This window comes from Wolffia australiana, chromosome 15 (assembly GCF_029677425.1).
Source record: "Wolffia australiana isolate 7733 chromosome 15, ASM2967742v1".
NCBI classification, from domain to species: Eukaryota; Viridiplantae; Streptophyta; class Magnoliopsida; order Alismatales; family Araceae; genus Wolffia; species Wolffia australiana.
Window position 1 is genome coordinate 11528146 of NC_135849.1, and position 11631 is coordinate 11539776.

At 47.8% G+C, this 11631-nt stretch overlaps 1 protein-coding gene across 6 annotated transcripts in view; it reads left to right on the forward strand.

Moving 5' to 3' along the window:
* APC4 (Transducin/WD40 repeat-like superfamily protein) overlaps positions 1–10783 on the forward strand; it is a 38769-nt gene extending 27986 nt beyond the window's left edge. For 5 of the 6 annotated variants that reach the window (XM_078587136.1, XM_078587135.1, XM_078587138.1 and 2 more), the window contains 8 exons: positions 153–235; positions 314–412; positions 702–806; positions 9268–9406; positions 9479–9679; positions 9764–9916; positions 10069–10150; positions 10496–10783. In XM_078587136.1, coding sequence (XP_078443262.1) covers positions 153–235; positions 314–412; positions 702–806; positions 9268–9406; positions 9479–9679; positions 9764–9916; positions 10069–10150; positions 10496–10581 — 948 coding nt within the window. In that variant the 3' untranslated portion in view covers positions 10582–10783. Of the gene's footprint in view, positions 1–152; positions 236–313; positions 413–701; positions 807–9267; positions 9407–9478; positions 9680–9763; positions 9917–10068; positions 10151–10495 lie in introns of those variants that run through there. The other variant, XR_013583878.1, reaches the window with a different exon arrangement.
* Positions 10784–11631: the final 848 nt, after the last annotated feature.

An 11631-nucleotide genomic window follows, 5' to 3' on the forward strand; every position in this document is an offset into this window, starting at 1 on the left:
TCCTTCATTCTTATTCAAAATCAATTTGAAAACCTTATACTTGAGGTGGATGTTTGACAAATTATCCTATGTTTATTTTTAATGTTTATTGCTTTAAATGAACTTTATTGATTCCCCCTCATCCAGAATCATGTTTTCATTTGCGCCTACAGCTTCAAAATTTCTTTAGTTGGCTTATGAGGTGTATAAAGTTGCTCATGTCTGAATCAACCACTATGATCGCGCAACCGGACATGTGAGTCTTTAATTGCCTTCTCTTTGTGACTTCCATGAGTACATGTTATCTGTGGTAACAATTATCAATTCTTCGCAGTGAACTTATTATCACATATTTGAAGTTTCATTTCAACTGGGACCCTGTGAAGCATTTCCTGGAAGCATCTAGCCTGTTTCATGATGTGGAAGTTGATGTGTAATCCTTTTGACCTTAGTAACTTTCTGCATCCGACCTCTTCTTCTTCCTAGCTTGGTTATCATCACGTTTTTCTATTTGTATTCTTACAGTTTCATATCAGTCCATTTTGTCGATGTTTATTTCATTATCTGCTACTTGAGTTGTGGCTAGTTGTTGTTACATCCAATAACAAAAATAAGTTAAGATTTCTACTAATTGTAGATTTTTTAATCGGTTATTTTCTGGTCCATTCCCTTTGTATTTGTCATTATTAGCTTCTGATTTAATATATTAAATGTTGATCTAGGGAGACAATGGAAAGGGTTGAGGAACTTAAAGCGTTCGGGGGGTTTATGGATTCTGCTTTCTTGAGTCGAACATTGGCCCAGGAATTTGCCAAATTGGAGGATAAGTACGTCTGTTTATCCCCTTTAGACATTATTTGTCTCTCTGCTTTAGTACCTATGATGCTGAGAAGCTATTCCGTTTTACAAAAGTACATGTTTGATCTGGTCATTTATTTGAGGAATATAGAATATCCACCTTGTTTGCTGCTGTTGTACAAAGCTTTTCTCATTTGATGTTATTTTATACTGGATGCACAATTTCTGTAATCGTTTTACTGCCTTCCATAGTTTTGGAGCATCACAGTTTGCAGACTGAAGATTTGTGAATGCCACTTCATGACTCCTATGTTGCTTTCATGGATTCATGTTACTGCTAAATTGATACCGTCAGGTATCGTTACTTCAGAATTTCATCCAGATTTGAAATCCATCAATGGGAACCAATGTTGGAGTAGATAGATCAAAAGAAACATCAATGTCAAATCCAGAGTGGGGGGAAAAGAAGAGTTGGAAAAGGAAAACAGATGAGAAGGATCAGACGATCCTTCTCCCTTCTCTGGTCACAGGTCTCTCCGTTCTCAGCCTTCAGTCATAGTTGCCGCCCACAAACCGGTTCTTGAATGAAAGGATTGTAGCTGAGCTCCCACGTGTGAGATCCTGCACGTAGCCCACTTTCGGATCTTCTTATTGGTGTGGTGGTGATGTCTTAGAAAAGAACATATCATAAATGCACATACGAGAAAACAGAACAAAATTTTGCCTGAATGGTATAATTGCTGTAAAGTCAAATTAAATGATAAATCTTGTAGTAACGGATTTCTAAATGCTTGTTCCAGTAGATTTCAAGTACTCTTATAATGTCATCTTTGTTTAATGTCATCTTTGTTTGTTTGTTGTGTAACATGTAAATTTCATTTTACAATGTTGTGTCAGGAGGTAAGCCCTCTACCTGGAATATATCTAGGTTTACGATGCATGGGCCTTAACAGGGATGTGCACTAACAGATGTCCCGATATTGTCCTCTAATATTGGGTTGGAATGGGCAGACACTAGGATGCACTGGTGCAGAGCAGTCCGCTGCAGCTCGGTTCCCATAGTGGGCCAACTCGTGGACTCGTGAGGCCAAACTGGGGACTTGCGAGCCCCAGCCCCAGCAACTGGGGACCTACTGTGGGTCGACCGTGGGTCGACTACTGACTGCCCATGGTCTGACCTCAGCCAGCAATCCATGCTGTGTATCCACTGTGTCTCTGCAACAGAGATGTCGTAGACAAGTTACAGACCTCCTCGGCTCCGTGAACCTAAACCCTGGGTGGTGGCTGTAGCCTGAAAATCCAACCTCCGGGAGGCCACAGTAGCTCATATCTCCACAGCAGACAGACAATGGAAGTGCCGCGAGCTGCCATCTGGCCTGCCATGTTCCCTACTTTCTATTACTGTCGGTGAGTCGTTGATACGAACCTGGTTGGTTCGTATCGGGGGAAGACGAGAAGGGAGAGAGAAGATGCCGGGATGGTCTATGGCAGGTGGGGGCAGGTGGAGTGGACGTTGCCTACGGAAGGGGTCCAGCAGAATGGACGTCGCCGGGGGGAGCCAGAAACATTCTTTGTGATACTTCTTGGCTGGCTGCCTTCCTCAAGGGAGGGATGCTCTATTTAAAGGAATTACAAAGAGGTCCAAATGACCTAAATGCCCCAACTGGGCTAAATGATGAAAAGCCCTAGATGCGTCGGAGTCGTATCAGTCGTGCACTTCGTCATCATCACTGCCATCACCAACATCATTGTCACTGCAAGAGTCTGTACTGTATCACTTAACCTTACTTTCTGACACTATGCTGACAGCCTTTTTGCAATGCGGCGCGCCCATTGAGATCTAATTCAGCTGGGGCAATAGGTGTTCACTACAATCCAGGCCTCTCCTGTGCTGACAGATTCTGATGTCTCTGGTGAAGACTTGTCAAAGGAAAAGAAGATGCCAGGTTTCAGAACGTGCAGAACGTGTGAGTATTTGAATAAAGCGTGGGAATCTTTATATAAAGCAGAGAGAGGGTTTTTGATCAGGCATCAAGAAGTTGTTGCAAACTACGTCGCAAGGGTGGGAGGAGATCCTCCGCGTGGAGCTATTGGAGCCGGTTCGGTCATCAGCTACACTGATCTACCAGGGAGAATTCCTAGCATCTATTTCCGTGCTTTAGTTTGCGGTTCTCGTCCTTCGTTGCGTTTACTATTCGTTTTCTGTTGAACAATTGGATTGGAAGGCATTATAAACTTTCGTATTGTTGGGAGAGTCAAGATCTATGCATTGTTATTGACACTATCACGAGGATCTTCACCTCACAGTATAATTTTGTCGGTGTCTTAACAATGCTGAGGCCAGGGTTGGGGTCTACTCAATGAAGTGACCTATTCCCTCAGGGCCCACTTAAACACATAAGGCCCACTTATAAGAACTTGAAATAAAATGAACAATTATGAGCCACTTAAACCATGTGGCCCAATAACAATAGTTTATAAAAATAAAAGAAAACGTCTCGATTAACAACACCCTACCTGTTGGGGAAGAGAAGAAGAAGATAATGACATAACTTGAACAGAGTACATGTAAGGGTATATGTACCCTAAGAGGGAGAGAGGATAATAGGGCTAATGGGCTTATAGAATAGGGCCCATTAGCCCATGAGATAGTCTATCACTAACACCCCATAGCGAAGTATGGATATCTTCCATACCGAGCTTGGAGACGGCACGTTGAAGAAGAGGGCGGGAGAGTCCCTTGGTAAGGACGTCCGCTGCCTGGTCGGCGGATGCAACAAAGTCCAGGTCAAAGATCCCTTCGTCAACTCACTCCTTGAAGAAGTAGCGGTTGCGCTCCATGTGCTTGATGCGGCCCTGTTGTCCAGGGTTCTTGGCCAACGCGATCGTCGACTTGTTGTCGCAGAAGTGAATCGGGCTAGCATACTCCACGCGAAGATCGTGAAGGATGCCGTAAATCCACTGGCCCTCAGAGGCCCCATCGGCGAGTGCGCGGTACTCAGCTTCGGCGCTAGAGCGGGAGACTTTGTCCTGCTTGCTACTTTTCCAGCTGACGAGACTGCCAAAAACAAACGTGCAGTAGCCCGTGGTAGACCGATGATCCACAACGGAGCCGGCAAAGTCAGCATCAGTGTAGACTTTCACTGTCTGGTCAGTGCTGCGAGGGAAGAGCAGGCCCTTTCCGGGGCAGCCCTTCAGGTACGCAAGGACCCGGTGGGCGGCCTGATGGTGAATCTCCCGTGGGGAGTGCATAAACTGACTGAGCAGGTTGACGGCGAAGGCGATGTCGGGCCGAGTGTGCGTCAAGTAGAGGAGCTTCCCCACCAGCTGCTGATACCGGTGGGAATTCGTCAGCGGCGAATCCTCCCCTTTGCCCAACTTCACGTTGGGATCAATGGGAGTGCTCACCGGCGCACAATCGGTCATCCCTGTCAGTGCCAGTAAGTCGACGGCGTATTTCTGCTGCGAGACGAAGATCCCACGGGGGGAGTAGGCTACCTCAAGACCAAGGAAGTAGCGAAAAAGGCCTAGGGCCTTGATCTCAAACTCCTTAGCCAAGGCAGTGCTGAGGCGGACAGCTTCGGCAGCATCAGATCCCGTGATAAGGATGTCGTCGATGTACACGGCAAGAATGGAGACACCGTTTGGGTGGTGACGGAAGAAGAGAGAGGCATCTCCATTGCTCTGAGTGTACCCTTCGGTCTTCAGAACAGAGGAGAACCTCCCAAACCACATGCGCGGGGACTGCTTGAGTCCATAGAGGGACTTCCGCAGTCAGCACACGTGACCGGGGGGGCCGAGTGAGTAGCCCGGGGGTTGCTGCATGTACACCTCCTCCGTCAAGTCGCCGTGCAAGAAGGCGTTCTTGACGCCGAACTGGCGGATGGCCCAGTGGAAGTGCGCTGCAAGCGCCAGAAGAAGCCGGACAGTCTCCATCTTCGCCATGGGAGAGAACGTCTCGAAGTAGTCCACGCCATAGGACTGAGTGAACCCCCGAGCCACAAGCCGAGACTTGAGGCGTTCAAGAGTACCGTCCGCATGATGCTTCTTGGCATGAATCCACTTGCAGTCCACTACCCTCTTGCCCGGAGGTAGTGAAACGACGTCCCACGTGTGGTTCTTGAGGAGAGACTGCATCTCCTCGTCCATCGCTGCTTTCCAATTGGGGAGAAGCGATAGCATCGGCTAAGCGTCGAGGAACGGGATCCGACTTGATGCGGGTGAGGAACAACCGGTAGGGAGGACTCAGCCGGTCAAAGGAGAGGTAATGAGAGAGAGGGTAGAGGGGGGCCTTAGTGCACTGACGGACCCCTTTCCGTAGAGCAATAGGCCACCCCAACTGATCGTCACCATCGACAGGAGAAGGAGTGGAAGCAATGGGGGACTCCCCGGGAGGAGCAGTAGACGACACACCGGGAGTCGTAGGAGACTCACCGGAGGGCGAGGGTAGACCGGGAGGGGGGGGTGACAAGGGTTGGTCACCGAGAGAGGAGGAGGGTGACGCACCGGGGTTTGACAAGGATGGGGGGCCGGAAGGAGGAACGGAGACCAATGGGAGAGGGAGAGCTGCCGAAAGGGGAAGGGCAGGTAAGGAAGAAAAGGTTGAGGACACGTCCAAGGACCCCGCAGGAGGAAGTGACGAAGAGGAATCAAGGGGAGAAAGATCCGGAAGTGAGGAGGGTAGAGTGGGAGTGGTGGACTCCACGATCGGACTGGGCCCCAAGGGGGGGGCCGAGGGAGCCTCATCCAGCGGAAGGCGTGATGAGGTAGAGTAGTCCCCAAAATAGGGTTCATGCTCGGCAAAAGTGACGTTTGCCGAGATGAAGAACCGCCGAGAAGGCGGATGATAGCACCGGTACCCTTTTTGGAGGGAAGAGTAACCCACAAACACACACCGGAGTGCGCGTGCATCAAACTTCGTGCGTGTGGGAGAAGTATCATGGACGTAGGTGGTGCAGCCGAAGATACGAGGCAAGAGTCCCGTCCGCAAAGAAGCATTCGGGAATGCCACAGTCATCCGGTCCAAGGGGCTGGAGAACTCCAGGAGTGGGGTGGGGATACGGTTAACGAGGTGAGTACTCGTCAAAACCGCCTCTCCCCAATAACGCCCCGGCGCCTTGGAGTCCAACAGCAATGTCCGCGCCGTCGAGGTAACATAGCCGATGCGACGTTCAGCCATGCCATTCTGCTCGGGCGTGGCCACACAAGAGGACTCGTGGAGGATGCCCCGGTCGGCAAAGAAGGAGGCGAGGTCAGCGTTGAAGAAGTCCCGAGCATTGTCGGAACGAAAACGCTGGATGCCTCGACCAAACTGTGTCTGTACCATGGCGCAAAAGTGTCGAACATTCTGCGCAACCTCCGACTTCGCAGTCAGGAGGTAGACCCACGTATAGCGGGTAGCTTCGTCCACAAAGAGTAGAAAGTAGCGGTGCCCTTTCAGACTGATCTGCGGTGCCGGCCCCCAAACATCACTGTGGACTCGGAACAGCGGGGTCGATGTGTGAGACGAGGATGAAGTAAAGGAGGATCTGCGGTGCTTGGCTAACTGACAAGGTTCACAAAGCATAGTCTTAAGGTCCACGCCCGAACACAACGCGGGAAAAAGACGCTGTAAAGTGGAGAAAGGTGGGTGTCCAAGTCGCTGATGCTCCATCAGAAGGCGTCCCCGACGCTGCTCAGCCACCGAGAGAAGAGTCCGGTGCACCATGAAGCACTGGGAGCGGCCTCCATCGTCCAGCATCAGCAGTCCGTTCTCCCGCCTAATCGGTGTAGTCCGGCCCACCTTGTCAGACAGAAACATGCCGTCAGGTTGTAGGTGGAAGGAGCAGGAGATAGCATCAACTAAGCGCTGCGGAGACATAAGCACGGCCCGCAGGTCAGGGACATGGAGAACGTTGTGGATCACACTGAGGCCGTCCACATAGACTGCCCCGATTCCGGCCACACGGAGACGTCCACCCCCGGCCGTGAGGACAGTGCGGCCACCACGATGCCGCTCATATGATACAAACCGGGCATTGCTCGGGGTCATGTGTTCGGTAGCCCCCGAATCAAGGACCCAAGTCGTATCAGAGACGACAGGTGAGTGGAAGGCCGTATGGCCACAGTACCATGCATCTGAAGATGAAGGGAAGACGCACCAAAGCCGCCGAAGTAGGCCGTGGACGGATTCTGCTGGCAGCCATCTGGTCACGGAGGCGGGCCAAATCTGCCTGAAGCTGGTCCATAGTCACTGCGGAGGGGCTGGCGGAGGAGGAATCAGAATGGGCCACCATGGCCTTGCCTTCTGCGGCCTCTTTCTTCTTTCGCCAGTCATTCAGGCGCTTCTTGCACTTGTTCTTCCCGTGGCCCGGTTTGCCGCAATACGAGCAAATCGTCGTCCCAGCTGGAGGAGCGGCGGAGGTGGGCGTAGGGAGGATCGACGGTGCCTTGCCGCCTGAAGGGAGGGCAGAAAGTAGTGCGGTCGACTCACCCGGGGGGCCGGAGGAGGGAGTCCCATGGAGGAGGAAGTGGCTTTCCTCTTCTTGAAGCTCCTTCACCAACTCCTCGAGGGCAGGAGGACCTTCCTTGCGGTGCAAGGCACGACGACGTACGTCATCATACTCGCGGTTCAGGCCATTGAGGAAGCCCATGATCCGCAGAAGAAGCACATTCTGGAACGTCTTGGACGTCGGATCGTCGGGCGGTAGGTAGTAATCCACTTCATCCCACATCTTCTTGTGGGCAAGTGCATATTCAGAGATCGTCAACGACCCCTGACGGAGATTGCTGGCCTGACTTGCAAGGGAATAAAGACGCCACCAGTCGCTTTCCCGGCCACAGAAAGAGCGCACCTGATCCCAGAAGCCTTTCACCGTTTTCTGATGCGGAAGACGGTCGCGGAAATCTGGAGCCAGGGTGTACGCATACATCCAGCCGAGGATGAACTGGTCCTCAACGTCCCACTCTGCATAATGTGGGTGGTCGACGGTAAGGGGGCCTTCAGTGCAATGCTTGAAGAGCTGGCGCGCCTTCAAGGTGGTCTCGACGAAGCGCATCCACGGGAGTAGATTCGGGCCCCGTAAGAGTGTCGTCTCGGGGACCGACGGAAGCGGATGAGCCACCTTGTAGGACAGTGGCTTCTCCTGGAAGTCGGTCTCGGTGAACGGCATGGTGCTGTTACGGCGCTGCTACGGTAGTGCTGCGGCTGCGGCTGCTGTGCGTGCGCGACGGCTTCGGGCTGTGGCTGCTGTGCGTGCGCGGCGGCTGCGGGCTGCGGCTGCTGTGCGTGCGCGGCGGCTGCGGGCTGCGATGTCAAACCCTAGGGAAGGAGCTCTGGAGCTCTGATACCATGTTGGGGAAGAGAAGAAGAAGATAATGACATAACTTGAAAAGAGTACATGTAAGGGTATATGTACCCTAAGAGGGAGAGAGGATAATAGGGCTAATGGGCTTATAGAATAGGGCCCATTAGCCCATGAGGGATAGTCTCTCACTAACACTATCTGTTTCTTTCAAAGCAGAATAGAGTCTGGAGTAGCATACTGGAAGAAATCTCTCTGGGGGTCATTTATCTCTGTCGGACCGCACCCTCATAAATCTTGGAGCAGATTGAAGTTTGTTAGGAGCCCACAAGATAAGACACTCTGTCTGGGTTGCTGATCACTGTTGTGCACACCTTCTTGACACTGATATAGAATGAGATGACAACTGTAGACACTGTTGTGCACACTGTAGAATGAGATGACAACTGTAGATACTCTGTCTGGGTTGCTGATCACTGTTGTGCACACCTTCTAGACACTGTTGTGCACACCTTCAGAGATAACCCATTATGTCGCAGTTCCTCCTTTGGAATACTGATACAACCCTTCGCGGCACTTGTTTGTTGGCAGGCTGCAGGAGGTACCTTAGTGATAGATTCTTCACGGAGACATATCGAGAATGAAGGAAAAAAGAGAGAGGAAGAACAAGATGGAACGCTAGAAGAGCCTAAGCCTCAACAATCTCAGAATGAGGAAATACTTGGCCTTACGAATGCCCTTGGTGTTTATTAATGTCGGATGGCGTCTGACGGTTATGATCTTTCCCATCCAAATGGGCCTTTTTGGGCCTTCCGATTAAAGTGAGTTTATGGGACTCATATAGCTCAGGTGGGTACCCGATGGGAGACACGAGGCATGGAATGTCACCTACTTGCTAACTGAGTTGACGTCTCTTTGCATGTGTCAACTATGATAATTCCCCGTCACAAAGTGAGCTGTTTGAAGCTCAGTGTACCATTTATCATTACTGAAGAAGATCAGACAGCATTTAGCGTTTGAAAGCCATGGCAGAGTTGGAAAAAAACGTCCTTTTGTCGTGACCTAATATTTGTCTTAACAACAGATCTGTTTGTCCTTTCCCATGTGTCGTCTTAACTAATTTTCAGAGCACTTTTTTCCTTTGCTTATCATCTTTCTCATTCTTTATTGGGTTTTATATATATTTCATTTTACTAATTTTTTGCAGTTTCAAAGAAGTTTTCAGCATGCCATTTTCCGCTGTTTCTAGAAGGATACGCTGTGAGAACTTCTTACCGTTGTATCCAATTTCTTCTGCCTCCCCTGCGCCCCCCTCTAATATTTCTTCGGCCGTATCATACTGCAAGGTATTTTTTTCACTGTTTTCTCTCGCCTTACTGTTTCTGCTTTGTGCTTATAACGTCAATTCATTTTTTTAGGACGAAAAAATTGATGGATCTATCGTGGACTATATTTGTTTCAAGTTACCGGATGATTGCTTGGATATGAGAAATAATATAGGCATTATAAGAAGATTTTCCTCCTGCTCAGGTGGAAATGAATGTGTAGAGTCTTCATTTCAAGCTTTAATTTTAAGAATTCCCAGCGAGTGTAAATGTGTTGATCTAGCCCTCTATAAGGTACTCGCCAATCATCTCAAACCTCAATTATTATTGTTGATTTTCCTCATTTTTAGACATTTGATTTTCCTTCATCTGAATCAGGATGGCCAGGTGGTCTTGTTATTAAATGAAAGAATGACTAGGCCTGAGTCGATGGAAAATGCTAGCATGATGATGTTCAGGGCAGGCACTCTTCCTTTTACTCCTATTGTGACATCCACAACTCATCACCGTTGGAAATTACAAGAGTTGATGGTACGTGAATCATTTTTGGGGCGACATTTTAAGGGCCACTATTTATTCAACTTATATGTGGTCGACAATTGAGTTATTCAATCCCACACTAATCTTTTCTTGTTTATAGAACCCTTCAGTGATTATCCATTATTTTTTATTTGTGATGGCAGGCATCCGCTGTCGTTTTGGACTTGGGCTGTGGGAAGCTCCGGAAAATCTCCCACCATCTGTCTCGTCCATTGGCCGTGAGTGGTAAGAATATTTTTGAACCCATTTATAAATTGGTCGTCAGTCTTATTCTTTTCATTTTTTGACTGTTTTTTTCTCAAATATACTTTGTTGGCGACTTATTAGACAGAATGGCAATCGTATTCTGTTAATTTTCCATCTCAGCATTCATTATTTATTAATATTTGATTCCGAATGAAATTTTCAATCGCTATCATTCAGTGGTGTTATTTGAAAACATCAAGGTGAGATTTTCACAAAAAAAATCTACGGGGAAAAAATGATGCTTCTTTTCTCTATGATATTTCCTACCCCTATGATAAAAAATGTAAAATTCAAGTTTTTGATGATTTGAATCTTGCGGTCCAGCTTCAAGGGGAGTGGCGTGTGTGTTCGCCGGCAGGAAGCGTGCCCTGGTCTACATCCTAGATGAAGATGAGGATGAAGATGACTGAATGAATGATATAGCCAAGTCACGATAAGGTAGTCTTTTATTGCCTTGCCATTTATTTGAATGCTAAGATAGATGATGATGAGGATGAAGATGAAGATAAGTAGTCCTTAAGTTCAACAGTCTGCCATAGAGATTTCCTTAAATAGTGTAATAGATTCTGATCATATGGAAGGATTTGGTTGATCTGATGGCCTTCATCATAATCTGATTTTGAAGATTCGATCGGTTGCTACCGGCAGGCCCTGATCAGGCCCCAATTGGCGGATCAATCAGGAGACCTGTTGGCCTTAATATTCAATCTGATGGCTTGTTTGTTGGATTATCCAACCTAAGGTTAATTGCTTGCCGCTTAACTTGCTAGGGTCAAAATTGCAATTTAGCGTGGTGACACTAAAACCTTACAATCCTGTGAATTAAAAATGAACCCAGTGGCATCCTTCTGCTCTTGTTATCTGGTGGCATCCGTTGTGTCGCTATCCCATGATCATTCCTTTAAAATTGATTTAAATCTTGTAATATGTAACTCTGCTAGTGCAAAATAAAATTACAAGTAATGTTAGTTATATCTGTTTGATTAATTAGTGACTTAGGTTTTGCACACTGTACAAAGAATATAATTTATATTAGAAACAGTTCCTGTTTATCCTGAAGATATTAATTTTATCCTTACCAAGTAGACCTTTGTAGCGCCTGGTAACAAACATGCATTAACCATTTCTTCAAGAATGCGATAGTTACCTCAAGGTTGTCCCCTCAAAAAACAATGTTGACGAAGACGCCCGGGTGAAGTATTACGTGTGGGATTGCAAATTTCCATGAAGTTTCTATTTTTCACGCAATGATAGAAATTTCTGCCAGTTCCTTTTTTATGTTTATTTCTTTTTTAAGGATTGACAAAAAAGTTATATTTCTGCTCCAATTTATGTCAGTCCTCTCTCTGAATTATCTTTTTCTTGCCATAACGTTCAGTTTCTATTATTTTTTTGGTCAAAAATATGGTAGAGGTTTTAATAAGGGGGCTTTCCCTTATTCATTAAAATAAAAGGAATGA